General features: G+C 33.1%; 1 protein-coding gene across 1 annotated transcript in view; it reads left to right on the top strand.

The window, feature by feature from the left end:
* LOC149576239 (F-box/kelch-repeat protein At1g80440-like) overlaps positions 1 to 14,640 on the top strand; it is a 28,736-nt gene extending 14,096 nt beyond the window's left edge. Inside the window, exon 2 of the mRNA XM_089794097.1 lies at positions 14,269 to 14,640. Within this exon, the coding sequence (XP_089650223.1) occupies positions 14,269 to 14,640 (372 nt within the window). The remainder of the gene's footprint in view (positions 1 to 14,268) is intronic.
* Positions 14,641 to 15,730: the final 1,090 nt, after the last annotated feature.

Below are 15,730 nucleotides of genomic sequence, written 5' to 3'. Positions count from 1 at the left end.
AAAACCTAAATTTTTTTGCTACTATGACTAGAGCATATGTATTCTTCTCAATCAGAGAATACTTTAATTCATGTTTCTTAAGAGGGACACTCATGAATGCTACTAGGGCCTCAGCATTGTAATTGTTAGGTTGAGTGAGTATAGAAAATTAGGTTTTCCTATATGCATTACGATACGAATGAAAATTTTTAGAAAAAATTGGATAAGAAAGGTTAGGGGCATTAGCAATCATAGCCTTGATTTGTTCAAAAGAAGCCCTACCTTCTTTTGTCCATTTAAAATTTATATTCCCATTCATCATATCCATAATCAACTTCATAATTTCAAAGAAGTCCAGTACAAACCTCCTTATGAAGTTTATCTACCCAAGGAAAGACCTGACCCCTAGTTTACTCATGGGAAGTGATAATTGTTGGATAACTTTCACTCTCTTGGGTCTATTTGGATACCCTCTTTGGAAATAATGTGTCCAAGTAATTTTCCTTCTATCACTCCAAATATAGAGTTCTTAGGATTTAGCAAGATGTCAAGGGTTCGAATTCAATGCAAGCTAGATTCCAAATCATGCACATGGTCTCTTCTATGTTTCAAAAATATTGTAAGATCATCAAGGTACATGGAAATGATATTATTCTTGAGATTTTCAAATGAATGATCCATTGGCCATTGAAAGGTTTGTCCAACATTTATCAAACCAAAAGGCATACGATTGTAGGAAAATGTACCCCATGGAGTGGTAAAAGTTGTTTTATGATCTTCAGGTGCAACACTAATGTAATTATAACCAAAGAAACTATCTAACATTGACATGAGCTCAAAACTAGATACCATCTACAAAATATGAATCATGATAGGGAGCTGATAATTATCCTTAAGTGATGTCTAATTCAAAATCCAAAAGTCGACACATATTATTATCTCACCATTCTCCTTCCTAACTAGGATGATATTGGCTACCCACGTTGAATGGTGAATAGGGTAGATAATCTTTTCTTTAAGCATTTTATCAATTTCATTAAATATAGCATCAATGACCTTCGGATTGAATTGCCTTTTTGTTTTCCGAAAGGGAGTTGAACCAGGTTTCAAAGGAATCTTATGTTTAAATTTTCCATTCATGAATTCTTTCAAACCTTCATAACCCCAAGAAAAAACATCTTGGTAAAATTTCAATAGATTTGTGAACTCTACTTTCTCTTCTGATGACAAATCTTTCCCTATAAGGACCATCTTTGGAATTTCTTTAGAACCAATATTTATCTTCTTATAACCCAAAGAATTAGAAGATTTAGTATCTTCAACTTTCTCTTTCCTTTTATCTTCCTTATCAAAAAGAATTTCAAGGGTGACTAACCCTCTTGGAATAACATTACCTTGCAATTGAATGATCTCAGGATTATCTCCTCATGATCCTTCAAAATTCAAATCTGAAAATGGAGGATGTCCCTCAAGAAATGTAATAATTTTCCCATCATCGTCAGAGACTTGCCAATGTCGATCATTATTTAACACACTAGTTCTATGAATTATCTTTACTATGTAGATATCTTTGTTGAACTCAAGATGAGGAATAAGGAGAGAGGCAGAGAATATGAGACAATCAACTTTAGAATTTTTTTCATGAGGGATAGAAGATAAAGAAAAAGCATCAAAATGCTCAATCTCATCCCACACTCTATTTCTATATGCCTTCAGTCTTGCATCTTTTGTTTGATATTACTTCTGCACCTAGTTAACAACTAATTCTACATCTCCCAATAACTTGAGTTGTTTGATCCCTTTTTGTCTTGCATACTCAAGTTCGAGTAGAAGAGCTTCATATTTTGTGATATTATTAGTGGTTTCAAAAACCAATTTATAAGCTTTCAAGAACTTTTCTCCTTTTCATGATATCAAAACTATCCTAACACTTGAACTAGATGAAGAACTTTCATCAAATTACATGGACCATAATTCATTGGTAACATTGGGCATAAGGGGCTCAGTTACATCCTCTTCAATAGATGTCATCATATATATTCCATGTTTTGTATCAACATACAATATTTTGGCCCTTGGATCATATAATTTTGACACTGTATATTTAGCTTTAGGTTCAAGATTGAGTTTAACCCTTTTATCTCGAATCAAATAAGGGCATGAGACATGTCCATCTTGATTTCAAAAAATCAAGATCTTTGCAAAAAATTCCTTGCAAAAAATTCTGCTTAATAGCATCCCAGAACTAGTTGGGAAGATATTCAATTTTGACTTCTTTTTGTGATGTGCTGCAAGGGCTACTTGAGAATCTTTTGACTAGCCAACCAGAGGGAATTGTTTCACCTCCATAGAAGAAACCTTTTTTGATGGTTTGTTTAAGACAGTCCTAGGGCATGGGCCACGTTTGAAGGTATAACGTTATTAGATGCACTAGAATCAGTGATACAATTACTTAAATTACATCTGACTATATAGAGGGAAACGTAGAATGGATCAGGTTTATCTGACAGAGAAGCTGAAGCAAATGATTCTTTCTCAATCATGAGCCCTTCTAGATTATTTTCCTCTTCTATAGAAACTCATGACTCATGGTTGATAGTAATCTTAAGTGAACTTTTTCCTTTACCAATGTATTGAATGTACCTTTCTAACTGATGTGGGTTGGCTTTCGGGTAGTCTAACTGAGAAATTTGTACTTTAGTCTTCTTACAATGATCAATAAAATTAACAGAGTCTTCAAAAATGCAAGAAGATTTGACTTTATCTACTTCCTTTGCTTGTGAAGGCTCTTCTAGAGTATGCTTCCGAGATAGAATTTGCTTAGCAGTCTCATCAAAGGCTTTATCCTTTGCTTCTTTTCCCCACTTCTCTTCTAATATTTGTCTCCAATTTGGTGTAGCCACATTGCAAGAATGATTGTTAATATCTTCAACTTTCTCATCATCAAATTCATATTCTAGAAAGTTAATGAAAGAGGTCCCAATAGTAGGTTCTATTACAACTTTTGAGGCCACATATTCTTCTATTTTCTCTACTATCAAATGTATTTTCATGAATTGCCCATCTCACGACAACTTGCACCATCATGATCTATCATTAGGTGAAAACCACACGTAGCAGCTTGATTACTGGATGATGCAAGATGCTTGATAGCTAATCTTGGTGTTGGCTGGGGTAGCCATTTAGATTGTTTATTTTGTTGATAGGGCATATAATTCCTCCTTGAAATATCTTGATACAAAGGTGGAGGATTGTGGGGTAATTTCTTCTTGATTTGTAATACATCATTAGCCAATTTTTGATATAAAGGGTCAGTCATAGTGACAAGAGCTTGCTGACCCTTTCCATTTTGTCGATCATGACTCCATTTTCTTGAACTAAGCAAGTCATCCTCCACCTCGATAGCCAAATTTTGCACGACTTCTAGATTAGGAGCTTTTTCCCTTTGTATTTGAAAACTTACATCAAAAGGTTGAGCATTGATGAAGAAAGTCATTTGATTTTCTTCAATGGGTCTTTTGTTGATAGGAACTTGATTTACTATCTAATCAAAATGAGCAATGAATTCTCTCATTGGTTAATGAATTTCCTTCTTCATTTGAGTTAATTGGGAGAGAAGAAAATTTTAATCTTTGGTAGTTTTAAATCTCTTGGAAGCTTGAATCAAGGTTTCCCATGAAGTCACTGATTCAGTTGGCAACTGACCAAACCATTCAGTCGTGGCTTCTATGAGTATCTTAACAAAGAGACAAACATAAACATCTTCGTGTTGAATTGAAAGAACCCCACTTGCTATAAAAAATGCACTGATGTGTTGATCAGTGGTGACTTTTCCATTACTAGAAAACTTAGGAAGAATTTTTCAAGACCTAATGGGCATGTCATGTAATTGATTCCCTAAACTTGAGGTATCAATAGCAGCTCCCCATGGGACTATGGTTGTGGTGCTTTTTGTGCCATAGTTGGGAGAATGATGTTCAAAGGATGCCAGTTTATGGCTAAAGGTACAAGGGTACTTGGTAGGATTAGAGCTTGAAGGGCCGCAAGATAAACAATAGCCTTGGGTGGTCAAGATGGCCTACTAAGAGACTTAACCTTCTTCCTCTTCTTAGGAGTAATCAGCTTGAGATCTAACTTCCAAAGGGCTTCAAAATCTTCATCTAGTAGACCTTTTTGTTTGTCCACTCGGGTATATGGTTTCTTACCTAGTTTATTGGTTATTATTTACTTTCCCTCGAATGCGACCAAGATTCTATCTGTTTCTTCTTGGGATAACTACTATTCTTTCAATGACCAAGATTTTCTAACCAGTAGGAGCTCTTCACAAGATTTCCCCAAATTCTTCTTCTTCTTCTTCAAGAACTTGATTTACTTGATTATATTGCTAAGCACTTTGTCTACACCTCCAGGGTAGATTGTTCAAGTCTAAAATAATATCCTCCTAGGTGTCCTCGAAGCCAAGGTTTGGTTGGAGAATAGGAAAAATGTTCTCATGGGGTACCACCATTGTGCTTCATCATAGGTGTCTGTCAACCTTTTTTCATTTAGTCTCCCTAGTAGAGTCACCAAAACTCTGTTGCTAAATAGATTAGTCACTTAGAAAATATGCGATTTAGCCCAATGGAGTTTGTGGCAAATCGATGTCTCCAATAGTTGGATATGCCCTTGATATATGGCATTCCTCTGCGTTTAGAGGGGTGGCTCCCTTGTATGATGTAATTTTAAAGATTTTCAAGTAAAGAATCTAAAATTTTAGAGATCAATAGAAAGCCATTCATGACAAATGCAACACATGACTTCACAACTTTCTTGAGACAACATAAAATGATAATAAAGGAAATCAAGAATTACACTTGAAATGATCATTATTACCTTGCTAATTCATGATTTGTAAGCATTCACACAATGCTATAAAAACATTCACCACAAAAAGAATCAATAGCTTATGCTGCAACAATCTATATTTTAGAACAAGAAATCAAATGCATGTCTCATTTTATTTTCTTGCACCAAGAACATAAATAGAGATTTTTTATTTCAAAGAGAAATGTTGTACACACTTTCCAAAATTTGTCTCCTAATCAAAATTTTAGCATAATGTTCCCTTATTCTAAAGTCCCCCAAAAAGTCCCTTACAAAGCCAAAAAGACTCCTTATCTAGACATAGAGGTTAAGAACTACCTCTTTGTGGTTAATAACTAACTCAGAAATACATAATTTTGGAGAGGTTAATTAACCTCATTAAAATTAACCTATACAAAGAAAACTTCAAAAAACAAAACTTTAGCTAGAATTACTAAGAATGTATACATATCCAATCACTGGTCTTCTAGCTATGAACTCTATCTATCTATACATGATTGACTTATCCTGGAAAGTCCTATAAGCATCGAGGATGATTATCATTGAATCATAATTCAGATTTAATAGGTTCTCCCTCTTGAGTTTAGTTGTAAAGTATTTCTTCCAGATCTCTTCTGACTCTTGTTGATAGGCTGAAATGTTGCAATCTTCTAGAGTGACTATTCATCATAGTTTTGGCATTCGATACTCGAGTCTCTATTTCTAAATGAATTTGATTACTAAAAGAATCAAGAAGAAATTGGGAATCAATATGTTGAATATCATGTACTGCCACCCCACCTATGATAGTAGAGACTAGTTCATCTGCAACTTTTGTTTTCAACTATTCCCATGAAGCTGTTAACTTTTCAAACTCAATGATCCCTTTGTTGATATTTATCACCTTCCAATTAATAGTTTTACTCCATATACGTGTCTAATTCTTAGTTGGATCAACAATAATTTTCTTGAGAACCAAGGTGTTTGTATCTAACTTGGCTATTTCATGTAATTCATCAACTACATTTGTATCTAACTTGGCCATTTCTTGTAATTCATCAACTACCTTTTTCCAGGTGACTTTAAGCGCTTTGGTTCTTTCTAGCTCTTTAGACATTTCTTGTACCTGTTTGATGGCTTTTCCATATATTTCTTTCACTCTAATTATGATCTTGAAGCATCTTCTATCATTTTTTTTTATCCAAGCTTCAATCATCATACTATGTGACTTCTGTTTGTTTACTCTTTCAATAACAACATGATCAAGAATACCATCAGGGCCCGCTAAAGCTAGTGAAGTAACTACTTCCTTTGTATTAGAAGAATCACTAATTGAATTAATGTAAGACACCATCATTTAAACTTGCTCTTTGAGTTGCTCCTTGGATCTTTTATCTTTCTTTTCTCTTTTTAACATTTGGGCAATAGTCACTTCAAAATTCTGAAAGTCTCTTTCTGTAGTAGATGGACCAAGATCAACCTTATCTAGAATGAAATTTGACTTGGATACTTCATCAACATTCTTTTCAATTATGGTCTTGGCTATTTCTATCCATACATTTCCTAAAGTTTTATCAACGGCCAACCTGGACATCACTTTATTCATTTTCACTTTAGGAGGCTTCTGAAGGAAACTAGAGATTACATCAAATGGAGGTGGAATCATCTAGAATCACTTTCTTCTTCTTTTGGAGATTGGTTTGTAACCATGAATGTGTAGTATCTGGAAGTAAAACTTGCATGTCACCTGTTATTTTCAAAGGATGCAAGTTTATGGCTAGAGGTACAAGGGTACTTGGTAGGATTAGAGCTTGAAAGGCTGCAAGATAAACAATAGCCTTGGGTGGTGAAGATGGCCTACTAATAGACTTAACCTTCTTCCTCTTCTGAGGATTAATCCACTTGAGATCTAACTTCCAAAGGGCTTCAAAATCTTCATCTAGTAGACCATTTTGTTTGTCCACTGGGGTATATGGTTTGTTAGCTAGTTTATTGGTTATTATTTACTTTCCTTTGGGTGTGACCAAGATTCTATCTGTTTCTTCTTGGGATAACTACTATTCTTTCAATGACCAAGATTTTCTAACCAGTAGGAGCTCTTCATAAGATTTCCCCAAATTCTTCTTCTTCTTCTTCAAGAACTTGATTTACTTGATGATATTGCTAAGCACTTTGTCTACACCTCCAGGGTAGATTGTTCAAGTCTAAAATAATATCCTCCTGGGTCTCCTAGAAGCCAAGGTTTGGTCGGAGAATAGGAAAAATGTTCTCATGGGGTACCACCATTGTGCTTCATCATAGGTGTATGTCGACCTTTTTGCATTTAGTCTCCCTAGTAGAGTCACCAAAAATCTATTGGTAAATAGATTTCTCACTTAGAAAATACATGATTTAGCCCAATGCAGTTTGTGGCAAATCGATGTCTCCAATAGTTGGATATGCCCTTGATATCTGGCATTCCTCTACATTTAGAGGGGCAGCTCGCTTGTATGATGTAATTTTAAAGATTTTCAAATAAAGAATCTAAAATTTTAGAGATCAATAGAAAGCCATTCATGACAAATGCAACACACGACTTCACAACATTCTTGAGTGAACATAAAATGATAATAAAGGCAATCAAGAATTACACTTGAAAATGATCATTATTACCTTTCTAATTCATGATTTGTAAGCATTCACACAATACTATAAAAACATTCACCACAAAAAGAATCAATAGCTTATGTTGCAACAATCTATATTTTAGAACAAGAAATGAAATGCATGTCTCATTTTATTTTCTTGCACCAAGAACATAAATAGAGATTTTTTATTTGAAAGAGAAATGTTGTACACACTTTCCAAAATTTTTCTCCTAATCAAAATTTTAGCATAATGTTCCCTTATTCTAAAGTCCCCCAAAAAGTCCCTTACAAAGCCAAAAAGACTCCTTATCTAGACACAGAGGTTAAGCACTACCTCTTTGTGGTTAATAACTAACTCATAAATACATAATTTTGGAGAGCTTAATTAACCTCATTAAAATTAACCTATACAAAGAAAACTTCAAAAAACAAAACTTTAGATAGAATTACTAAGAATGTATACATATCCAATCACTGGTCTTCTAGCTATGAACTCTATCTATCTAGACATGATTGACTTATCCTGGAAAGTCCTATAAGCATCGAGGAGTATTATCATTGAATCATAATTGGGAATGAACAGGTTCTCCATCTTGAGTTTGGTTCTAAAGTATTTCTCCCAGATCTCTTTTGACTCTTGTTGATAGGCTGAAATGTTGCAATCTTCTAGAGTGACTATGACCAGAATGAGCTTCACCATAGTCTTGGCATCCGATACTCAAGTCTCTATTTATAAATGAATTTGGATACTAAAAGGATCAAGAAGAAATTGGCAATCAATATGTTGAATATCATGTACTGCCACCTCACCTGTGATAGTAGAGACTAGTTCATCTGCAACTTTTGTTTTCAACTATTTGGATGAAGTTGTTAACGTTTCAAACTCAATGATCCCTTTGTTGATATTTATCACCTTCCAATTAATAGTTTTACTCCATATACGTGTCTAATTCTTACTTGGATCAACAATAATTTTTTTGAGAACCAAGGTGTTTGTATCTAACTTGGCCATTTCTTGTAATTCACCAACTACATTTGTATCTAACTTGGCCATTTCTTGTAATTCATCAACTACCTTTTTCAAGGTGACTTTATGCTCTTTTCTTCTTTCTAGCTTTTTAGACATTTCTTGTACCTGTTTGATGGCTTTTCCATATATTTCTTTCACTCTAATTATGAGCTTGAAGCATCTTCTATCATTTTGTTTATCCAAGCTTCAATCATCATACTATGTGACTTCTGTTTGTTTACTCTTTCAACAACAAATCGATCAAGAATACCATCAGGGCCCGCTAAAGCTAGTGAAGTAGCTAATGCCTTTGTATTAGAAGAATCACTAATTGAATTTATGTACGACACCATCATTTAAACTTGCTCTTTGAGTTGCTCCTTGGATCTTTTATCTTTCTCTGCTCTTTGTAACATTTGGGCAATAGTCACTTCAAAATTTTGAAAGTCTCTTTTTGCAGAAGATGGACCAAGATCAACCTTATCCAGAATGAAATTTGACGTGGATACTTCATCAACAATCTTTTCAATTATGGGCTTGGCTATTTCTATGCATACATTTCCTAAAGTTTTATCAACAGCCATCTTGGACAACACTTTAGTCAATTTCACTTTAGGAGGCTTCTGAAGGAAACAAGAGATTACATCAAATGGAAGTGGGATCATCTGAATCACTTTCTTCTTCTTTTGGAGACTGGTTTGGAATCATGAATGTGTAGTATCTGGAAGTGAAACTTGCATGTCACCTTTTATATTTTCAGCAATCATCATTAAATCTTCTGAATTAGATAATTGATTATGCAACTATGTGATGTCTATTAATGATATCTCAAGAGGAGTGAGGCTTGAATGAGGAATTACTATGTCATGAGAGGATGTAACTAGGATGTGTTGTTCAAAAATTTAAGGAGTTCGTTCATCCTTCTCATTAATTCAATTTCCTTTCTGATTCACTCTAGTAGATTTATCTTTCATTTTTGTCGTTCTTATTTTGACTGTAAACTTAGCTAGCTGATTTAGATCTTCATCTTGATCTAGAGCACTCCTATCCAATTGTTGTATTTTCTCAACAGAAGTTTCCTTTAATGCCATTCAAGATGATGCTCCTTGATTATCTCTTCTCTCTTTACTTTGAAATTCACCAGTCACTTTTTCTGCTATAATTTTACTGACCCAATCTCTTGTTCTTTTAGGGACATAGCCAGTTCTTTCTTTTAGGCTTTTTAACTCCTAAACTGACCAATCAATATGAGGAAGATCTAGTAATTCAATTTTCTCATAGTAGAAGACATCAACCAAGGAAACTTCAGAATCATTTATACCTGTCACACCAATATCCACCTTGAAGTCTATCATTTGCCTTTCAGTAAGTCATATTCTATCTCTCTTCCTAACTTTGAAATCATTTTTGTAATCCTCCCAAAAATCTTGTAGAGCCAGAAAGTGATTGAGGCTAGGGTTTAGCTATAACTCATTAACTACATAGCCTTTACTATCATAAGGGAAATGCATAGTATACTTGGATGAAAACTAATTGTGGAAATGAATATCTATATGTTTCTTGTATGTGATGTAGTCTCATAGCTATAATATCTAATGTTGATAGGGAGAGGTATTTCATCTATTCTTCTGTTCTTGCTAAGTTTATTGATTTGACTAATCTACCTGCATATCTCAATCAAGAGCAATTTATCATCAAAAAACCTAGGTAGCATTAGGGGATACTTATCATAGGTAGCTAATTTGATATAAGTGAACTTCGAGAATTGTACGAAAACATTTCAATACTTTTATACTTCCATTGCTACTTTTGATGAAATATTGAGTCCCATGTTTCCCTGAATTTCTCTTACAATCAACATTGTCAACACATCCTTCACCTTTTGAAAATGATGCAGGCTATTGTCATACTATATCTAACGGAGATGGTTGTAAATAATAGCCGTATCATCATATATACCTTTTGGGTGAAGCCTTGGCCAACTTTTGGTGCTTGTAATAGTGTAGAAAAGGTACGAAGTCACAAAAATAATCATTTTATTGGAGTTCTATGAGCTACCTATTTAGTGAGTCACTGATAATTTCAGCCCAATCAATGTGTTGCTTCCCTTCATAGACCATGTTAATAAGTTCAAGAACATCCAACCTTAAAACTCATGTGAATCATGAAGTCCTATTATTTGACTTAATAGAGTTACCATGTTTGCTACATCTTTCTTTAACAATGATCTATGGATGGACTTGGCTAGTTGAGATTTCTCTTTCCTTGGTTGCAAGAGCCATGACCTAGCAACAATGTTCAAACACTGAGTTTTATTTTCCATATAATACTCCTTGATGGTTCTTAAACTAATGTTGGCATATTGCACTCTAGTAGGTAATTGGAAGGAAATGGCAATAGAAACAAGATCCAGAGGGACAATCACTTTATTATTTGATGAAATGACTTCCCTAATATTTGGAAGATAGGCCTTCATGCATTCCAACACTAGATCAGGACACTACGCTAAGATGGGGTGACCTCTTACTCGAGCCAGGTCACTTTCCAATATCTTTTCAGCTAAAGGAGTCTTGTCCTTGCTCTCAAGAGATTATCAAAAATCTTGAACGAAAAAACTTCCTAAAATTGTATCACCAATGTCGAGAAGTGCACTTTTTAAAATGGGAGCATAATCCGCCCTTTCATATTTGTATTTCATGGTTCAACTGTTGATCTTCCTGTTGATTACTTTAAATGTTTTCAATTTCCTCAATGTACTTTGTAAATTAGAGACTTCACAAAACTTATTTAGTGACACTCAAACATCTACTCCATTTGAAAACTCATCCACCAATTCCCATATACTACTATGTAAAAGTGCCCGAGCTAGGTCCAATATTGGGTTCCAATACTTTTAATAACTCTACATGTATTTGATCAATGCATCATTTGAAGCAACATATATATAGAACTCTATCTTGATACTATCTAATTGTCAAGTCAATTCACAAAACCACAAGTTGAGGGAAGCCTGCCATTTCGTCAAATAGTTTGATCACATTCTAAATGCTCATTCCATCAAACCAATCAAATCCAGTCCAAGGGATATGGTGTCTATAGGAGCCTTTTATTAAATGAATCAATGTTCATTCTTGATGCATCTACATTGAGTATTGTGGATTGGGAGATGTAGGGAAAATCACAGCCAAGAGTATAGATGTTTCTCCAAATAGCTCATGTGCTTTGACATGTATACACCTTCTAATCAAATGTGGTAACATACAAAGAGACACAAATGATTTGCTGCATCGACCTCTATTCTAAATACTCTAGCCTTGACCACATGGGTTGTCACATTGGTTGTGAAAGCTGTTACTAGCTTCTTTACATCTTCAAGTCAATCTAAGACTCAGGAAGCATGTGCTTGAATGATCATATATTTTATTCAAAACTCAAAAATTTTGTCACATGCGGCTTGAACTATCTGCTAAAACTCGATTTGTAGGAAATGTCAAAGCTAAGCCATTACATAAAACAATTTAGAGGCTTTGCATTTGTTAATTACGAATGCTACTATCTCCCACACAGAAGTGGATGAAGGCAATTGTGGTAGTCAATGTTTCCAAAGCATTTGATCAAACACTTGTTTTGTTTTCATCGATGAAGCTTTACATTTTCACTGTGATCATGTACGTGGGAAACTTGCAAGCTCTCAATCTAGAAGCACTCTGTATCTAATCTGTATTTGATCACCAATATTGCTCTTTAATTTAAAAGAATAAATCCAATTAGAAAGGCATCGAACTCCCTAATTTTCATCCTACTAAGGGATGTTATTATTTATCACCTTTGTTTGTGTGGAATGTTCAATCATGCTAGGGAGTGTACGATATGTTCTTTGAAACTTCAAATTTTCTATTCTAGATGTTGAGACTATTATATCAGATAAATTACATGCTTAAATTGCTAGTTATTAACTCTATGTTTGAATGCCCTTCAACTCTTGAAAACCCGAACACAATTTTCGTTGCTTCTACCTTTCATTTCCTTCACCTTTATCATTTGAAAGGTTAATAATTCTCTTAAAAACACATATTTTGGACTTTAATATTAACCTCTTTTTAAAAGATTAATGGTTAATGCTCAATGGTTTGGTTGGGAATATGTGTTTTGACCCGCAAACCTTAACCTTCTTAAAAGGTTAATTTTTGCAAACTTATCTTAGCCTATTGATAGAGGGGTTAATGGTTAAGATTTTGAAGTGAAATACGTATTTGAGCAATTGATCTTAACTATTTTTTAGAGGTTACTGGTTAATGATGCAAATGAAAATACCTAATTTTTGTTCCTTCATTAACCTACAACAACTTTGGACTCGGAAGCTAGATTTTGAAAATTCAAAGTGTTGGATGAAGCTGAGAATGAGCCAAAGATATTGAAGGGAAAAATTTCTCAAAAAAATTGAGAGGAAATGACTATTTTAATGCTTAAAACAAGGCATATTTTGAAAATAACCATAGCATCAAAGAGGTAGGAATTGAGGCAATTTTGATATCCGAGTAAAAAAACATACATATATCATCATTGAAATAATGATGAACACATGTAATAACTAAGTAACTCAACACATATATCAATTGAGTATGAAATAACATCCAATCAAATTCGGTAACTGAGTACCACTAATCATAAAATATAATCAGAAAACTGCCCTAAAAAGAATTTGACAATACAATCATAAAAGTCAACTAGGGGAAGACATTGCATCCAATCCCCATAGACTTAGGCTTACTCTTGGAAACCTACAAGAATCCGACACTACAATTTGAGAAGTGAACTAGGGGTAGGCATTACACTCCATGTATTCCAAATCAAATGTTTAACTAAAAATATAATAGAATTGAGCTAAAAGTATTTCAATTGTGTATCTATTCTAATGGTAGTCATGGAAATTCTTGATTTGATATCCAATTGATCTAATATCTACAATTATTGACTTAATATCCTTAATTTTCAAAACATTGCACCAATTATTATATGATTTAAAAGCTTTTAGTAAAACAATGAATACCCATAACTGAATGAAATGTTCCCTTAGTTTTAAAAAACAACTAGGAATGTTATACCACATCATTTGTTTAGATATGAGTATTCTTTTTGTAGGCATTGGCTAATCTACAGACAAAATGCACCGAAGACAAAAAGAAAAAAAGTCAAACATGATTCTTTTTTAGATTCACGAAAACACAACGAAATTTTCTCAAAAATTTTGTTTTTTTTTATATGAAGATCAAATGGTGAAATTTTCAAAAAATTCATTGTGTTTTCATTTTTTTTAAATTTAGTCAATGGTGCAATTTGTAGGGAGGATAGTTGCATCCCTTTTTGCATGACTATTGGTCTAACTTTTTATTTGGATTGTTTTGACATCTTAGTAAAAAAATATGCTAATGTGACATGATAATGTGACATGATAATGTGGATATGGAATTTTCACATAGAATTGTGAGTCTTCCCTCTATGTTGAAAGAAGGGAGAAGAGTTTGCAATAATATGTGTATTAGATTTTTAGTACCAAAGTTCTATGTCATTGATCTAAGTGATAATTTTCTTGTAACCCATCTCCTTTGGTTGGAGAAGGCTAAGAAAAACTAGAGCTTGTTGGAGACATCAAATAAGCCTCCACTCACAATATCCCAATCGAAACAACTACATTGACACATAGCTACACTTGCTAGATTTAGAATCTAGGTTGCCCAAACTCACCATTAGACTAGAAGTGACACAACCTATGTTGGCTCTTTTTATAAAAGGAATACTCTATGTTTTCAGCTTGTTTGCTCAAGAGTTTGGTCCACTTTGCCCAACGTCTGGTTTATTGAAGATTGTGAGCATCCCATTGTGGCCGCATCTGGGTGTCTGTATTGCTTCCAAAGGGATGCTTTGATTGAATATGACTCTGCAAAAAATTTGTGGGAGGAAGTTGATGGTGTTCCTTGGCCTCTTGATTGTGTTGATGCTGCTGTGTTTGGGGATGATGGGATTTTCTTGAATGGGATTGAGCCAGATACCAACGATAAAGTGTCGTACATGTATTACCCTCCATTGGAAACTGGGGTGAACACAAGGAGATGCATTTATGTTGAGATGCCTCAATACTTGTCTCACAGCATTATCGAACCTCTGGCCACTATTACTATTTGATTGGTTTTCTTTTTCTTCTTCCTTCAAATTGACTATTATACTGGTTTTCTTTCTTCTTCCTTCTTGCTTTAATATATTAATTTGTGGGACATAAAAGTATGATTGTCACAATCTCTGAATTAAATCATTTCAATAGATTATCTATATTTTATTTATTCTAATTATTATATTTAAGTTTATATTTTTCTACATAATTTAATATAATATTCTATTTAAATTACTTGTATTAATAATATTTTAATTATTTTAATATTAAATTTAAAAAGTATATTATTTTTTTATGTTTTCTATTTAAATTATTTTGTATATTATTTAAATAAATCATACTAGAACTAATACAAATATTTGAGAAAAAAAAAAAGAAAGTAGAAAAATTAAATTAAAATCAATAGTTAAATTTTAAATTAAAGATAATCATTCATACAATATTTATATTAATAAATAATAATCAAATTAATCAATCTTAATAAGTCATAGAGTGAATTTAAACGTGATGGACATAGAAAGAAAATATTTAAATGTGCAATTTACTTTGAACTTAAATACCTAAAATTAATGTACTCTATCAAAATTTAAACTAAAATCAATCAAATGAAATTGTAAAAAAGGAAATATTAGGTATGAACAAAAAAGTCTATTTTAATATAGAAAGTGCCTATGAGTTAGAAATTAAGAAATTTATTGAGTCATAGAAATTAAATGAAATTGCATGAACAAAAATATTCAATTTGATTTAAATTAAATTACAGCTATATCTATTTAAAAAGTATTGCTAGTTTCTTTATTGACTAATAAAGCTCAATTTCATAGTTTTAAATGAAAAAATATTAAACATTGAAAACCATCAATCAAGAAAATTATAAAAATTAAGATAATTATGTTTTCAATGAAATAATTACTATGACCTTTAGGATTAAAAATTGGCATAAGTTTATTGTATTCAATGTTGAACTACACGCAAAAATCATAAGGGAGTGTACACCAAGAACTGCAACAAGATGAAAATTTAAGGACTGAATTTGTGAATTTTGGTGTCTCAAATTGAAATATTGGCCAATCCTAATCTACATTTTGTAGCCGTATTCTCAAC

Source organism: Cupressus sempervirens, chromosome 1 (genome assembly GCF_028749045.1).
Source record: "Cupressus sempervirens isolate cs-2001-9-10 chromosome 1, ASM2874904v1, whole genome shotgun sequence".
Classification (NCBI taxonomy): Eukaryota; Viridiplantae; Streptophyta; class Pinopsida; order Cupressales; family Cupressaceae; genus Cupressus; species Cupressus sempervirens.
Note: the sequence above shows the minus strand (reverse complement) of the source record. Positions and strands in the feature narration are given on the sequence as shown.